The sequence below is a fragment of the Hermetia illucens genome, chromosome 2 (genome assembly GCF_905115235.1).
Source record: "Hermetia illucens chromosome 2, iHerIll2.2.curated.20191125, whole genome shotgun sequence".
Taxonomy (NCBI): domain Eukaryota; kingdom Metazoa; phylum Arthropoda; class Insecta; order Diptera; family Stratiomyidae; genus Hermetia; species Hermetia illucens.
Window position 1 is genome coordinate 22342487 of NC_051850.1, and position 18356 is coordinate 22360842.

The following is an 18356-nucleotide window of genomic DNA, read 5'->3' on the forward strand; positions in this document are numbered from 1 at the left end:
CCAGCCACTTTGCAATGTTATACTACTAGCGACGGAGATGTTTTAATTTCCTTATAATGTTATTAAGAGTATTTGGCAAAACCCATGATTCGTAATCATCAAAGACATGCAAGCATTGTACAATCAGAGCTCTGCCTATCAAAAGGTCAAATCCACAAACTTCCAAACACGTAAAAATCTCAATCTTTAAAATATTCATTTTTCAGTATGCATACTTCGCTTACAGTCATCAGACGTTCATATCTCGACCAATTCGGTAAAAAGTTGAAGATGAGTGTTTTGGAGTTTATTTGTCTGACGTTTCTTGTAAACTCAGTATTTAGTGCAAAAACTATCGCACGTCCTACAATTTCATTTCCGAAATTGTCAACGTGCCAGGAATATGTTACTACCTCGGGACTTTGTGACCACTATTTCCCTATTGACGTATTTAAAAATCACAGATCTACTGAATACAAACTGCATCTAAAGTTTTACGTTATGGGCGACCATGATGCTAACATTAAGCTTTCTAATGGACAAGATGAAAAAATTGTCCTGTATGCAATTGGTAATTAAAATCTATTTATTTTTATCTTGACTTTGCTCAGTGTAGACCCATCTGTTTTGAAAATCCAAAGGTCCTTATTGGTGGTTATTGGGGAAGGCAATTAAAACCCCGAAAAAAGACACCGCCAGTTTCTTAGCCAGACTACTTGTTTTGTGACCTAAAAGCGATCTAAGATAATAATAAAAACTCGTACCTTCTCCTCCTACACAATTATTTATTTCAGATACGTATTTCGGGAACTGCTTATCAGTTTCTTCAGTGCTTTGGTTACTAGTATTGGCGAGTATGAAGCTCCCGAAATATATACAAACATATATCCGCAAAGTTAACATGAAATAAATATTTTTAGACAAGGAAAGTTTTTATTATTGGGGGAAAAACCGCAACCATCAAAAACGATAATTTTTTTCAGTTCTAAAAGAAATTTATTTTTCAGTTGTAGGTGGCCATAGTAATACATATTCTCGCATTCGAACTGAGTCTTTGCACACAGTAGGGATCGACAGCTATAAGACTGGACTACTTTCACCCCTTTGGCCAACCCCCATAGATGTGCGCCTAAAATACAGTAATATAGATAACTTCTGAGTTCAAATTGATAACCAATTTTTCCATATTAGATGGAGAACTATCGGTCGCTATCCCTGGTGTTGTAGACCCACTTCTGAGAGCTAGTGCTCCCGATTTAGACGTGAAGTCACTATGCTTCAACGTTTATCTGAGCGAAGGTCGATGGTTTTACAATTGCAATGAGGAGGATGGTAATATATAAAAAATAAGATACAGAGAAAATTATGATCTTTTTTTCTCAATTATTTTTCAGAATATATTTCAGTGGCGAGTCCCTGCAAAATCGATGTTCGAATGAACTATAATGATTAGACTCTTATTGCAGAGCAAAAGATACAATGTCAAGTAAGTTTGAAAGGAACGATCAAATACACAAATAAATAAATTTGACTAGATGTATCTATTTAAACATTAGAGACAAAAGCACAGCATAAGTAGAACCAAAAGTTGGTACGAAACTGTAAGCAGTCTTCGTCCCCTTTTAATAATACATATGATGACATCGTCTTCCAAAGTATAAGTTTCTAATTCAGGCTTCTACACAGATTTCGCCAAATAGAAATTCATCATCATCATCAACGGCGCAACAACCGGTATACGGTGTAGGCCTGCCTTAATAAGGAACTCCAGACATCCCGGTCCACCAATTCCACCGCCGAGGTTCACCAATTCGATATCTCTAAAAGCTGTCTGGCGTCCTGACCTACGCCATCGCTCCATCACAGGCAAGGTCTGCCCCGTCTTCTTTTTCTACCACAAATATTGCCCTTATAGACTTTCCGGGCTGTATCATCCTCATACATACGGATTAAGTGACCCCCTCCACCGCAACCTGTGGAGCCCGTTTTTATCCACTACCAGACGGTCGTGATATCTCTCATAGGTTTCATCGTTATGTAGGCTACGGAATCGTCCATCCTCATGTAGGGGGACAAAAACGCGGCCAAGAGTTTACAATTTTTCTTATAAGGAACCTAAGTCTCCTATGCTGAGACGTTTCGAGCGAAACAGTTTTTGTAACCTGAAATAGGCTGTATTGGCAGTTAACAACCGTTTGACCAGTGCGATTAGATTCTGTTGGATGGCTGGTTTTCGGTGCTGACGTTGCAACCATATATTTTGTTTTGCCTTCATTGATGTGCAGCCCAAAATCTTGCGCCGATTTCCGCCTGCTCGCTCTAGATGAATCCAGTTTGTACGTCTCGGGTCGGTCTTCCCATAATGTTGACATCGTCAGCATAGGCCAGTAGTTGTGTAGACTTAAAGAGGATCGTATCTCTCGCATTTACCTCTGCATCACGGATCACTTTCTCGAGGGCCAGGTTAAAGAGGACGCACGATAGGGCATCCCCTTGTCATAGATCGTTGTTGATGTTGAATGATCTTGAGAGTAATCCTGCTGCTTTTATCTGGCCTCGCACATTGGTCAGGGTCAGCCTAGTCAGTCTTATTAATTTCGTTGGGATACCAAATTCTCTCATGGCCGTGTACAGTTTTACCCTGGCTATGCTATCATAAGCGGCTATAAAATTGATGAATAGATGGTGCAACTGTTGTCCATATTCCAACAGCTTTTCCATCCAATGTACCCTCAGCAAATCTAGGACAATGGAAGAAAACATGCTCCGAGTCCTCCGGAATACTGTCGCAGCTGGGAGCTGAGTGAGCTGTCTAGTTTAAACCTATAGAGGTATTTATGGTAACCGCCATGTTCCGCAAGAAACTGCGCAAGATCATAGTTTATTTCACCATGCGTTCTCTGCGTCTACACCTTGATGCTAGGAATCAATCGGTGGGTCTATCGACCATTTTTGCCTGTTCCCACCGTTACTGCCACCTGCTTAAGGATACCTCCCTTTCGGCCTTTTTCATTCGTCGATCACAGGAAGAATCGGGTCCATCATAGATACGTGCCATCTCCTCGGCCAAAATGTCGATCGGCATCATTCCGGCTACTGCATAGGCCGCTTCGTACGAGATGGTTCCATAATCACAGCACGCTTTTAGGGCGGTCTTTCTATACACTACGCTCATCTTTTGAGCATTGCAGTTGACCAAATTGGCGTTGCGTAAGGCAATATAGAACTCACCACTCTAGCTATAAGCAGTCTACGAGCGCATCGCGAGCCTCCAACATTTGGCATCATCCTTGCCAGGACCATGCTAAAATTGGACGCCTTGGTGCAAACATTTTGTGAGTGCAGCTTGAAATTCAACCCCGCATCTATCATCACTCCAATTGCTGACTTTGAAGTGATGATATGCTTCCCCATTCGTATACGGGCAGTGGTTTCCTTATGCCGCTTCGTGATAAGCACCGCGAGTGCAAGAGCTGCATCTTTCAGCGGCTTCCTTATAGCAGTGATTGCTTCAGATGGATACAATTTCAGATCGGCCAGATCTTTTGCAACAACAATCACCGGTATGTCATCGGCTGTGGTCTCACTAGCAGCTGGGACGTTGAGAACATCATTATACATGATGTTCCACAATAGCGGTCCCAGCACAGAGCCCTGTTGAACACCCACGGAGATAAGGTATTCTTTGGTTCCATTGTCTGTGTCGTACCAGAGCCTTCTATCTGTTAAATAGCTGTCAACTAGCGCAGTTAAGTAACTTTGTGCAGCAATCGCGCCGCCAATGACCTCCTTATAAGGCAGAGTTGAACGCATTTTGCACGTCAACGGTAATCACAGTACAATACCTACTGGGGTCACCCGTTCCGTGCATTGCATTTTTAGCTAAACCAGTAACCCGGCCTTACGGAAGCCAAATTGTCGATCTGATAAGCCTCCCAGACTTTCTACAGCCGCTAGCAATCTGTTGTAGATTATTCTCTCCAACATTTTCCCCATAGTGTCCAATGGACATATAAGTCTGTAGGAAGGTGGTTCACCAGGAGGCTTACCAGGTTTAGGCAACAACACCAACCTTTGTTTTTTCCATGTCTTAGGAAAGATCCTATCCGCCAAGCATGTTTAAAACAACTCCACGAATATGTTTGGCCTCGACTTGACGGCCAGCTTAAGGGATTTGTTTGATATATCGTCGAGGCCGGGCGCTTTGTTGCCTCCCAGCCTACCGCAAATCTTCAGTACTTCTTCCTTCGTTATTGGGGGTATTACAGCCAAATCTACAGATGTATATAGACTGAAATCCCTTGCTTTCTCCTGAGGGAACGATTTTCATTAGGAGATTGGGACATGTAATTTGTGGAGCGGCCTGACCTCTAAGTCGCCCCAATACAATCCTGTAGGCGCTTCCTCATGGGTCTATATCCGCCTCTGTGCAGAGTTGCTTGGAACAGCCCCTTTTGTTTCGCTGTATAGCCAGCTTCAGGTTTCTTCAGGCTTCCTTGTATGCTCGCTGTTTGCATTGCTAGTTTGCTTGTCAATTGCTTTCGCAGACTTTTTGTCCTTACTCTGTGAATATTGCGACTATTTTGGGCTTCAAGAAGTTGATTTACGAGACCGAACTGATAAATCTCTATAGGATGAGAGGATATTGGATCAGTCCAGTATGACATTTACGATCTTTAGGGTTTTGATCAAACTTGAGGAGATTAGAGTGGTAGAATTTCACGAAATGTTTAGTAAGGACGTTTCATGTTCGTCCATTATTATTAATGTCTAAACAGGAGGGGTGTCTGGTGTTTTATTTGCCCCTAAGAAGCAACAAAGCACTATAAGTGTCAGCTGCTAGTAATGGACACCTTGATATAGCTCCTGGTGGGCACAAAGATCTTCACATAAGTATTTCCGGGCGATCTGGCAATAATAATTATCGGGATGCTTGTGGAGGTAGTATGTGACCACTTAAATACTGGGAGGCTAGACTAGTTAGGTTTACTAAGAACGTTAGTTGCGTCACACTACCCACCTTATCAGGGCAAAAATCTAGCTAGTATAAATAGCCAAGTATTTAGGAGTACACTTCGAGTCCAAGCTAACTTGGAAGCACCATATCCAGGAAAAATATCAAAAATTCTGCAGATTGCCATGTAAAGCTGCAGGACAGCGATATGTAATGTCATGTGTCCATCTGGAAATGCCTTGGCAAACATCAGGTGACTCTGGTGCCTGTCGATCCTATAGTTTCCACATTTATTTTTGAAAAGACATACTACGGAATCTTTTCGAATGGCAAGCATAATAATCTCCACCGATGGATCAGTCATCGAAAATAGGACGGGCGTAGGGGTGTTCTCATGGAACTGGCCCGGCCTCTCAAAAAAATAATTTCCATATCCTAAGCAGAGATATATACCATTTCATTGGCAGTATGTTCGTGACAAAAATGGGGTGGTCGCACCATTCGAATCTGATCTAACAGTCGGGCGCCGTTACCAACACTAGACCGCAACGACATATCAAGCTAGTTCGTGTAGAGTTGGGCCAAAGCCAGATTTTAGCACCCAGCCATCTACTGTCAAATCTACTCTGGAAGGTGTAATTACAAGGATTCGCGGAAGGAATGAACTTTCGCCGGCAGGCAAAAGTCTTAATGAAATGAAATCGTGAAAGAACCTGGGGCTGTTAGATTGGCATTTTTGTTGACTCATAAGAAGTGGGACATGAAAACCTTAGCTAGGACAGCGGTTTCCCCAGATTTCAGACCAGATTACCTCGGTAAGGTTTTCTTCAATAAAGAATATGCGCACTCTCTGCCTCAGGAATATGCTCTCAGATTCGCAAAAGCTAACGAACGCCGTAGGCGTAAGCCCATGAATGCAAGATCTTCGAGGGTAGTTCGATGGGTCTAAGGACTGAGTACTTGGAGCTGGGCTCCCCGCACTAAACTAAATCATTCTCAACTTCCTCTACTTTAGGAAAACCCGTCAGTGTTCTTTTCTGAAAATGTTGCTGCCTTGTTCAAAATAAGAGATCAATGAATAAAAGAAGTTGGATGAAAGAAAAACACCCACTCTATGGCTATGGGAAGGACACCCAGAACAAGAAACCAACAGTTTAGAAACCTAAATGCCTACGTCTTTTGAGAGTGGGCAGGCTCCCGGCTGTCGCTATCCCACGATTGCTGTGTCACGGTGGTGGATTACTTGGCCACCATTGCATCTCATTTTACAAGTATGAGTACATCACTCCTAAGAATACCTGTTGCAAATACACGAAAAGATGCATGAGAAACTGGGCATTCATCAGCTCGCAACAGGATGAAAATACCTGGTCGTGAGATGTTGTAGAAAATAGTGCTGGAACCATTTCGGAGGAGCTCGATCTTCCGGCGATCTCCCTCGAAGCTAACGTTGGTGCAAAATGAAAATCAGGGAAACTCCCGGAAAACTAATGAATACGTCTTGTGTTTATTTTACTGCTGTCACTCAAGCCTCTCGTTTCGCCCATCGATTGTATTCGCAACTGCGCCTTTTTCGCATCCTCTGCCTCTCTTAATCTGCACTAAATCTGCCCTACCATGTCGTTCACTGCATTTCAGCTTTCCTGGTATGCAAGCATTTTCCGGTGCTTGTGTTCCCAATGTCTCCTCTAGACTCTGCGTATCCTCAGCAAATCTAGGACAATGGAAGAAAACATGCTCCGAGTCCTCCGGAATACTGTCGCAGCTGGGAGCTGAGTGAGCTGTCTAGTTTAAACCTACAGAGGTATTTACGGTAACCGCCATGTTCCGTAAGAAACTGCGTAAGATCATAGTTTATTTCACCATGCGTTCTCTGCGTCTACACCTTGATGCTAGGAATCAATCGGTGGGTCTATCGACCCTTTTTGCCTGCTCCCACCGTTACTGCCACCTGCTTAAGGATACCTCCTTTCGGCCTTTTTCATTTGCCGATCAGAGAAAGAATCGGGTCCGTCATTGATACGTGCCATCTCATGGGTCAAAATGTCGATCGGCATCATTCCGGCTACTGCATAGGCCACTTTGTCCGTGATGGTTCTATAACTACAGCACACTCTTAGAAGGGTCTTTCTATACACTGCGCTCATCTTTTGAGCATTGCATGCGATATGTAATGCAGTTGATCAAATTGGCGCTGCGTAAGGCAGTATACAATCAAGCTATAAGCAGTCTTCGAGTGCATCGCGGGCCTCCAACATTTGGCATCATCCTTGTAAGGGCCATGCTAACATTGGACGCCTTGATGCAAATATTTTGTAAGAGCTGCTTGAAATTCAGTCTCGCATCTGTCATCACCCCAAGGTATTTAATTGCTGGCTTTGAAGTGATGATATGCTTCCCCGTTCCGATATGGGCAGTGGTTTCCTTACGCCGCTTCGTAATAAGCACCGCGAGTGCAAGACCTGCATCTTTCAGCGACTTCCTTACAGCAGTGATTGCTTCAGATGAATACAATTCCACATCCGGCAGATCTTTTGCAACAACAACCACCGCTATGTCATCGGCGTAACCCTACTGTGGTCTCACCAGCAACTGGGACGTTGAAACTGATAAATGCGACTTGTCTTTATCTCGCTGCTGTCAGCTTGTCACTCGCACAGCGTTAAATGTGATGATAGTAAAACTGAAGCACAATCTGACTGTGTGGATATCCTATAGTCCACTAAGGGGTGAACAGGGATGTTCCCTTTCCAAATTCATAAAGGACAAACACAATGTGCACTACGCCATTAAAAATGTGTTTAGAGCCATAAGGGCTCTGTATAACAGTGTTAAAGATGAAAAAAATGCAGGGAAGAAAGCGAACGTCACTCAGGTAACACAAGTGACGCCCTCTCATAATCTAAAGGGCGGTAAACTCGAAAAATGGAATAGGGAGGGAGTGAACGATTCTTTTGGATCTTCGCAGGATGCCAAAAGGTAAAGAGGTAAAGCCCCAAAAAGGCACCGACAAAGCCTGTATACAGTAAACTACGGCCCGAATTGACCATCATATCAAAAAACGGTGATATGACATACACCAATATTCCCAGGGAAGTCAATTTCTATACAGAACTCATGGACCTTGGAGAAAGCATCAGCCGGATCAGATGTTCCCAAAAAAGAATTTGATACTTGAGCTGAAAAATTCTCCAGGTAAGTTGGCTGAAAATTTTGTCGATAGGTTGGGGAACTCCTTTGGGATGAGCCATAAGTACGGGATAAAAAGTTGGAGATTGTGATACAATGTGAGGACATTAAAGCAGTCACGACCAAGAAGAATGTTCATGAGGCAATAGAAAAGTAGATTAGACCAATCGCATCAGCTCAGGAAGATGTATAGAGGCCCGCAAACGGGAACTACCAGCTTACCGGTCAAAGTAGCATACAAACTGGCTGTTAAAGTAAAAATAAGTTGGGTCATTTACCGACTCTGAAAACAGGCGTCCTTCAAGATGCCTTGAATTTGGCCACATAGCGACGAAATGCACTAGGGATTATGATAGGCCAAAGAGCCGCAGAAAATGTTTGGGAGGAGGTTATATATTTAGGGAGTGCAAGGCCGGCCCTAAATGTATGCTTCGAAAGGAGGGAAGGACGTCGAATGTCGACACGTTGCGGTTAGCAGCAGTCTTGGATGCATTGAAGAATTGAGATTGATTCAAATCAATCCAAGCCATTGCGTATCAGCGCAGGACCTGCTCTCACAGACTACCTACGAGAAGGGAGTCAAAGTAAGATGTAATTGGCAAAGCAACAATTCGGGCGTGAGAAGATCAAAGTCTCCAAGGTATGAGTTTCCGGAAGCTAGATTCATCAGGGCAAAAATAGCTGGTATTTACATATACAGTTGCTATCCTCCACCAAGCGGGACGTTGATATAATTCGAGCAAATGAATGCTAGTTTCGGATGCAAGAAGTCAAAATCCCAACACCACAACTGACCTGTCCGCATCTTCTTCTCGATGCATTAATGACGCTTTCTCTCTTTCGCAGAAAGTATAAATAACCGTAGGATGTCTTAACGTTAAGACATCCGGTAAGTGAGGAGTAATTTTCATAGATTTGTCAGAAAATCGGTGATAATTAAGTTCTTGCTTTTGATGATATTCTCAATAGAGCCCTTAAACTCATTGTGAAGACTATACTCAACTGCTTTTTCAGCGTATTTGAAGCGTTCGTGTTAGAAGGAGTTCCCTTGCTCCATGCAACAGGCAAAAACTAGTTTTGCTACCGAAGCCCATAAGTACTCGGGAATCCAATACTTTACCACCCCATTTGCCTTAGAGAGAATTCTAGAAAAGGTAATCTACAAAAGACATCTCTCTATTATAGAATATAGGGATCACTTATCAGAGTGACATCATCAACGGCGCAACTACCGGTATCCGGTCTAGACCTGCCTTAATAAGGAACTCCAGACATCCCGGTTTCGCGCCCAGGTCCACAAATTTGATATCCCTAAAAGCTGTCTGGCGTCCTGACCTACGCCATCGCTCCATATCAGGTAGGGTCTGCCTCGTCTTCTTTTTCTACCATAGATATTGCCCTTATAGACTTTCTGGGTGGGATCATCCTCATCTATACGGATTAAGTGACCCGCCCACCGTAACCTATTGAGCCGGCTTTTATCCACAACCGGTCATGGTATCGCTCATACATTTCGTCGTTATGTAAGCTACGGAATCGTTCATCCTCATGTAGGGGGCCAAAAATTCTTCAGAGGATTCTTCTCTCGAACGCGGTCAAGAGTTCGCATTTCTTCTTGCTAAAAACCCAAGTCCCCGAGAAATACATAAGGACTCGGAAGATCATTGTCTTATACAGTAAGAGTTTTGACCCTGTGGTGAGACGTTTCGAGCGTAACATTTTTGTAAGCTGAAAAAGGCTCTATTGACTGCCAACAACCTTGCGCCAATTTCATCATCGTAGTTGTTATCGGTTGTGATTTTCGACCTTAGATAGGAGAAATTATCAACGGTCTCAAAGTTGTAGTCTCCTATGGTTATTCTTCCCGTTTGACCGGTACGGTTTGATGTTGTTGGTTGGTTGGTTTTTGGTGCTGACGTTGCACCATATATTTTTTCTTGCCTTTATTGATGTGCAGCCCAAGGTCTCGCGCCCATTGCTCCCTCCTCGATCTGGATGAAGGCAGTTTGTACGCCTCGGGTGGTTCTTTCCATGGTGTTGATATCGTCAGCATAGGCCAGTAGTTGGGTGGACTTAAAGAGGATCGTACCCTCGCATTACGGGTGGCGTCGGCGAATCGCACAGTCTCTGAACCGGCCGTGATGGTGATCGCGGGAGTTATCCCCGTTGCCCTTCTTGCTAGGGAGCGTCAGGCCATATACAAGCGCAAGGGAGATGAGCCAAGGGAGGTGGTTGCTCGCGAAGAACGGCAACACACTCCAGACGAGTGGCAGCTCTCTTGGCAAAATGAAACTAGAGGCAGATGGACTGCGCGGCTCATCGGTAACTTAGATGCGTGGCTGAATCGGAAGCATGGTGAGACTGACTATTTCCTTACCCAATTTTTAAGTGGGTATGGAAGTTTTCAATCTTACCTGCACAAGATTGGAAAGGCGCGTTCTCCGGATTGTGTGTTTTGCAATGGAGTTGTGGACGATGCCCACCACACTTTTCTTTCTTGTGGAAGGTGGGATGGGGTTCGTCAGCAGCTCTATTTAAACACAGGGGATCTCTCTCCAGACAACATTGAAGAGATGCTGAGGACTGCTGACAGCTGAAACCGTGTTGCCCATTACGTTCGGGCCCTTCTCGTTGCTAAGAAGATAGAACTCGACCGGTGGAGGAGCCGGATGGCAGGGGGCTCCTTGAACTGACAGTTCCCTTCCTCCTCTCCCCTTCCGTTGGTGAAAGGAATTCCCTGATTTGAAGGCTGCGCAAGGCGGGAGAGTTCGGCGGCTGGCCCGAAGTAATGTGACAAACGGTTCCAGGCTAGCTCTCTGACGATGGGGAGGTGTTTAGTTGGGTAGTCCGACGACCTACCGAATCGGGAGTCTAACACTGTGTGCGGAAATGCATTCACCTACCCTACCCCAACAAAAAAAAAAGAAAAAAAAAAAAACCCTCGCATTTACCTCAGCGTCACGGATCACTTCCTACAGGACCAAGTTAAAGAGGACGCATGATAGCGCATCCCCTTGTCGTAGACCGTTGTTGATGTCGAATGGTCTTGAGAGTGATCCTGCTGCTTTTATCTGGCCTCGTACATTGGTCAGGGTTAGTCTAGTCAGTCTTATCAATTTCGTCGGGATACCGAATTCTCTCATGGCCGTGTACAGTTTTACCCTGGCTATGCTATCATAGGCGGCTTTAAAGTCGATGAAAAGATGCCCATATTCCAACAGTTTTTCCATCGCTTGCCGCGCGGAGAAAATCTGCCTGAAGTGAAGCCTCTTTGGTATGAGCCAATGGTGTTCTGAGCCTATGGGGCTATCCGGCCTAGCAAGATAGCGGAGAATATGTTATAGATGGTACTCAGCAACGTGATACCTCTATAATTGCTGCACTGTGTAATATCTCCCCTCTTTCCCAGTCGTCAGGGATTGATTCGCTGTCCCACACCTTGAGTACAAGTTGATGAACCGCTTAGTGTAATTGGTCGCCTCCATATTTAACCGATTCGGCTGTAATTCCATCGCCTTCGGGTGACTTATGATTTTTAAGCCGATGAATTGCACGGACTGTTTCTTCTATACTTAGTAGCGGCAGCATTGGTCCGCCGGACCTCCAACTTCCCGATGTTCTGATTGTTCAGTAGTTCATCAAAGTACTCAACCCATCGCTCCAATATGCCCATTCTATCGGAAATCAGATTTCCTTCTTTGTCTCGGCAGGATGAGCATCGAGGTGTATAATGCTTCATCCTGGTGACTTATTGGTAAAACTTCCGCGCCTGGTGCGGTTGCTCCTTGTACTTTTCGAGCTCACAGACCTGTTGATTCTGCCAGGCTTCCTTTTCCATCTGTAAAGTCGCTTCTCCGCTCACCGGAGACCGTGATAAGTCTCTACGTGTCCCGCGTTCTTTGAGAATGCAAAATTATTCGTTATGCAGCATTCTCCCGTTCCGTTGCTAGCTTACATTCATCGTCAAACCAGCCGTTCCCACTCTTTTTTGGGCTGGGGCCAAGTATGTTTGTGACCGTATTTATGATAACGTTCTTCAGGTGATTGTGAAGATCATTTGTTGATGCTTCATCTCCAGAATTTCTGTTGACTGCGGTTATTGCGGCATCCATTTCCCCCTTATAGGTGTTGCGGAGGGCTGTGCTGTGGATGGCTTCAGTGTTAACTCTCACCTCATTGTCAGAGGGGATTCTGGGTGATGTTGTTGTTCGAGCTCGGAGCACCATGCCAACGAGATAGTGATCCGAGTCTATTATTGGCCCTCCTATATGTTCTGACATTCATCAAGGCTGAGAGGTGGCGACGTTCGATCAGGTGGTCAATTTGGTTGAAAATGGTCCCATCTGGAAAGGCCCACGTTTGTTTGTGGACCGCTTTCGGCGCAAACCAGGTACTTCCAACAACCATTTCGTGTGACACTACTAATTGAATAATCCGCAGTCCGTTATCATTTGTATTTTGATGTAAGCTATGGGAGCCAACGTATCGCCTAAATACGGGCTCCTTCCCAACTTGGCTGTTAAAATCCCCAAGTATGATTTTGATATCATATCTGGAACAGGCTTCGGGGGTTCGTTCTACTGCCACGTAAAAGGTATCCTTCTCCGACTTTGCAATCTCCTCTGTAGAGGCGTGAACGTTAATGAGGCTTATATTTCCAAATTTGCCACGCAAGCGCAGAGTGCATAGCCATTCCCTTATGTTTTCAAAGCCGATAATAGCAGGTTTCATTTTTTGGCTGACTAAGAAACCTACTTCGAGCACATGATTTACTAGATGGCCGCTATAATATATGGTGTAGCGGCTCTTTTCCAGGGGACCGGTCACTGTCCATCGTATCTTTTGCAACGCTGTTACATCAGCCTTATATTTGGACAGAGTATCGGCTAGCTGCTCAGCAGCATTGAGTCTGTACAGGGAGCGCACGTTCCATGAGAAAATGCGCAAATCGTTAATCCGTTGTCGTTTTGAAATCCATCCTGTCCGAGGCTCCTTCCCTGACTTCGTAACATCGGTTTTCCGTGTAGGGTTGTCAGCCCTACCCAACCCCCAACCTGGAGGACCAGTTAGTACATTTTGTCCTGCTTTTAGGCGCAGGAGACTTCATCCCACTTCATCCTCCTCCATCTGCAGTTTTTTATAAAGAAAGAACTCCCAGCGGTTACCATGTGGAGGTGAAGATAGTATCTGGTAGTAGAGCTGTTGGTGTATGTTCAGCAGGCGTTTCCCAGGTTTTATGTTCCACCGTGGGTACCAATCCACGTTTAGCCCTACTACCCTTCGACCACCATGGTAACATTGGACGTCAAAAATGGGTTCAATTCATCCGACTAAAAGTTGTGTCCCTAGTTATTCGACTCAGCTCCTTGAAAATTTCTTTTCTGGAAAGGAGACTTTAGTACGATACGGATGAGGGATCTAAGCAGTATACCATGATAGCAGGAATAACACAGGGCTTAGTATTGGGACCTCTTTAGTGCAGTATGATATACAATGGGGTCCTTGTCCTTTCCGGTCCAAAGGAAGCCACGATAATCGGTTTCGTGGATGATCTAGCCGTGATTGTCGTCACGAAACAACTTGAAGATGTTGCAGTGTTCGCTAATGAAACCATTGGCGCCATAGTGGCTGGATATGGCTCAGCTTGACCTTGCAGAACAAAAGACGGAAGCGGCCTTGATTACCAACGAGAGAATTGCGATTAGTATTCGTCTTGGTGGTCACATCATCACTTCGCAGCCGGTTATCAAATATCAAGGGTGATGATTGATGTGAAGATCAATTTAAAAAGATGCCTGGACTATGCCTGGGAGAAAGAGGCAAATACCAGCGTATTGTTAGCACGGATAATCGGTATATGCGTACCAGAATAAAAAACCACTGACGAAAAGGAAGTCGTTTCATTATTTAAATTTAATTTAATCGCTAGAAACGCCGCAGGAATAAGTTCTATTTCAGGACCCTCTAGAACCTTTCTCAAAACGACATTTGGTTTAAGAAATGGGCACTTATAAAGCAGAAATGAAAACATTGCTTAGTGAAATTTAACTTTGAATAAAAATTAGCTTTTCAGTATTTTTAGTCGGAAAATGATTAAAATGTATAATGTTTTCAAGCAATCTTTTCACCGAGAATTCATCTCCATTCTCACAACACCTAATGAAAAATTCAACGCAATTTATTCTTCACGTGAAATTTGAATTTAAAATTTATCCAAGCTTTAATTTATTTCCTCAAAATTTTAATGTCGAGCGTACAATTATTCATATATGAAATTATCTCACCAGGAACACAATGTCGAAGTGCTTCCTACTCCCGGGCATTCATCCCATCCCCGTGGTAAAATGTAATAATGTTCCAGCTAAACCTCTTTAAACCAAACGCAATAAAAATGAACTTTTAAATTCAATTCAAATTACGAATCATAAATTGCAGAATATCTCGACCATATCCTGGATCGACCTCAAATTTGAACACGTACGAGTAAGTAAATAATGGTATCATAATAATCTACCGAGCTGTGATTTCCTCTAATTATGATAAATCATGAGGGTTACATTTTTATGAAGTCACGTAGTTATCATACTTTGTTGAATGGAAAAAGAGCATCTTTTTCGGGAATGCCAACTATGGGGGATGCTCATTTAGTGGAGAGTTGGGGACGTATGTGGGGTAGTTTTATTGTTAAATTATATTCAGGCTGAACATGAATCACAGGGGATAGTGTATTAAAGAGAACCAGTCGTATGGGGTGCAAACCCGCAGCAACGGCTGTGCGTCTCTTCTACTAAGGAAAAAGGATGCTGTGGTCCTGCGTGCATCTAAGAGCATTTCGATTGCATGTTGCAGAAACTTAGTTTTATAGCAACATTCGGTAACATCAACCATAACTTCTCTTCAATGTTGATTTTAAGAGTTTGTGCATCTGCTTTGAACTACGATTATTTCCAAGGAGTATAGAAAAATTCAGCTATAAAATGATAAATTAAACTAATGAAGAAAAATTATCTATTTGGGTCCTTCCTAATTTGTAATAATGCAGTAAAATGCAGTAAAAATAGTATACCGAAAGGCGATGAAGAGATCTCCCATCCCTTCATTGCCTAACCATGAATGTTAGAAGATATTATCTTTTATTTCGAGGCCACAAATTCTGTTTTCTTTTTTATTAAGTATCATCTTGTCTTTGGACGGTTCCTGCGGGATCCGAAATCCAACACGCCACTTTGTGGCATTCCTGAGACGGATGAACCGCGGTTCAGGGAGGTAGCGCACCCTAAACTAAGGAAAACACCTGAGTTAGTACAACTAAAAGAACGGACAGACAGACAGACAGACAGATGGACATTATTTTAAACTAACTCAAGAGACGCGCAAGTTGGACTACTCCTGAAGGATCTACGGATACCAAATGATGGGTGTGACGAATATCAGCGAGCGAAGGACCACCCAGTAAGAAGATAATGGAGGTTTGTGAGTTCATTAAGGATAGGAAGAACATCTACCAAAATATTAGGGCTATGATAAGAGGAATCAGAATGGCGTATGGCAGAGCCCAGGAGGAGAAGGTAGCGTGTAAACCAGGCGAGAAAGTCACCCAGGCGACACAGGTCACACCTCCTCTTCAAACGTAATTCGGCGAAAATGCTGGAAAAAGAAGCCGCGAGGGGATGGGTGAAATACATGGACCCCAACAGATCCCCAAAATGATGAAACGCTCTTCTCCAAAGGAACCGAAGCAGGCATTGAAAACAGCCAAAGATGTTAATGGAAAGGCGGTAGCTGTGATGCCTGCAAATGAGGCAGAGCATGAAGAAGAGGAAGGAGAGGTGGAGGATACGACCAGAAGTGATCGTCATTTCCAAAAAGGGGGAAGTAACTTATGACGACTTTCTTAAGCAAGTTAATTCGGATTCAGAGCTTAGGGATCTAGGAAACAGCGTCAACCGAATTAGGTGGTCACAAAAGGGAGACCTCATGTTGGAGCTGGAGAAGTCTAATAATAAAACAGAGGAGAAATTCCTTGGTCAGGTGAAGTAAGGGCCAAACGCCAGGAGGTAACTATCGAATGCAAGAACATCGATGAGGTTACCACGAACGAGGATGTCCGCGCAGCACTGGAAAAGGTATTCGAGCTTCTGGGACTACAGGAGTCGGCAGCCAATGCAAGATCATGACGACTTGAATGGCACAGCGACCGAAATGGCATCGCGAATCACGCGATGGGTGACCGAGGCATGCGACGCTGCTATGCCCCGGAAGCGAGAGTTTGCAAGCAAACAGCCAAACTATTGGTGGCATGCCATCGAGCAAGAAGGCAGTTCCAGCGATCCAGGGGAAGACCCGATCATGAGGAGCGCGAACGGGATTATAGGACGTTGCCTGGCAGAATAAAGGAGGTCATTAGTAGTAGGAGGTACGATCCTCTTTAAGTCCACCCAACTACTGGCCTATGCTGACGATATCGGCATCATGGGAAGAACGACCCGAGACGTACAAACTGCCTTTATCCAGATCGAGCAGGCGGCGCGAGATCTTTGGCTGCACATCAATGAAGGCAAGACAAAGTATATGGTGGCAACGTCAGCACCAAAAACCATCCAACCAACATCATCAAACCGCACTGGTCAAACGGGAAAAATAAAGATAGGAGACTACAACTTTGAGACCGTTAATAATGTCTCCTATCTAGGTTCTAAAATCATAACCGATAACAGCTATGATGATGAAATCACAGTTGTAGCCAACAGAGCCTATTTCAGCTTACAAAAACTGTTCTGCTCGAAACGTCTCACCATAGGGTCAAAGCTCTTACTGTACAAGAAAATAATCTTGCCAGTCCTCATGTATTCCTCGGAAACTTGAGTTCTTAGCAAGAATGGGGAAAGACGATTCCGGAGCTTACATAACGACGAAATCTATGTGCCCTCAAGTTGTGGATAAAATCCGGCTCAATAGGTTACGGTGGGCGGGTCACTTAATCCGTATGGATGAGGATGATCCAGCCCGAAAAGTCTATAAGGACAATATCTATGGTAGGAAAAGAAGACGAGGCAGACCCTGCCTAAGATGGAGCGATGGCGTAGGTCAGGACATCAGACAGCTTTTAGGGATATCCAATTGGTGGACCTCGGCGCCAAACCGATTGTTGCGCCGTTGATGATTCCTATTGGCGACTCTGTATGGATGCCAACATAAACCCCTGGGGCATGTCCTACAGGCTGGTTATGAAGAAGTTGCCGGAGCAAAAGTCGCCCCAGGTGACCTGTCCACAGCTTCTACGAAAAATTGTAACCGCGCTCTTTCCTCACCATAATTCTAGCTGAACGTAATACCTCGCGTTACCGAGGAGGAACTTCAGGAGGTCTGCGAAAGGATCGGCGATGGCAAGGCTCCGGGTTTGAGTAGCATCCCTAATAAAGCGCTGAAACTGACTGATTGGTTCATCGTACCTTCGAGGCGTGCATGGCGGAAGGTGTATTTCCTCCACAATGGAAAAAACTTTCGTTGTTGCTCAAACCAGGCAAGCCACCGGGGGACCCAGCATCCTATCGGCCTATCTGTTTGTTAGACACTATGGGGAAGATGTTCGAGCCCATCATCTACAATAGATTGCTCCCAATCGTGGAATGGTTTTGTGGATGAACAATATGGGTTTCGGAAAGCTCGCTCTACTGTTGGCGCGGTGGGAAGAGTGGTGGACTTGGTTCGAGAGGCAATGCTTTCGGGTAAGTGCTGTGCCGTGGTGACGGTGGATGCAAAAATCCATTCAACTCCGCCAATTGGGGTCGCATTAAGGAGTCATTGGCCAAAATTAATGCACGTGGTCACTTGGCTGAGCTAATCGAGAGTTACCTGTCAGACAGAGCTCTCTGGCACGAGACGGACGCCGGGCCCAATAAACACGGCATTACACCAGGAGTGCCACAAAGTTCGGTGCTGGTCCTCTGCTATGGAATGTGATGTATAACGGGGTACTCTTGCTTCCCGTAGCAAAGGAGTCCACGTTGGTCGGTTTTTTAGATGATCTGGCCATAGTGATCGTTGCAAAACTCCTGGAGGATGTGGAGGTTTACGCCACTGAGTGGGTCATGGTCTGGGGAGGGCGTACTGAGCCTGGCGGAGGAAAAGATGGAGGCAGCGTAATCGCAGGGATGGTCCCTATTGATCTATTAATGAGAGAAATGCCATGCCTGTATGGACGGAGCGAGGCGGATCCATCAAGAACGGAAGC

At 44.6% G+C, this 18356-nt stretch overlaps 1 protein-coding gene across 1 annotated transcript; it reads left to right on the forward strand.

The window, feature by feature from the left end:
* Positions 1 to 219: 219 nt before the first annotated feature.
* Positions 220 to 1510, forward strand: LOC119649442. Its single transcript, XM_038051593.1, has 4 exons — positions 220 to 550; positions 987 to 1118; positions 1171 to 1311; positions 1374 to 1510. Exons 1-4 carry the CDS (start codon positions 271 to 273, stop codon positions 1430 to 1432), a joined length of 612 nt encoding a protein of 203 aa, XP_037907521.1. The 5' UTR covers positions 220 to 270; the 3' UTR covers positions 1433 to 1510.
* The last annotated feature ends 16846 nt before the right edge of the window (positions 1511 to 18356 follow it).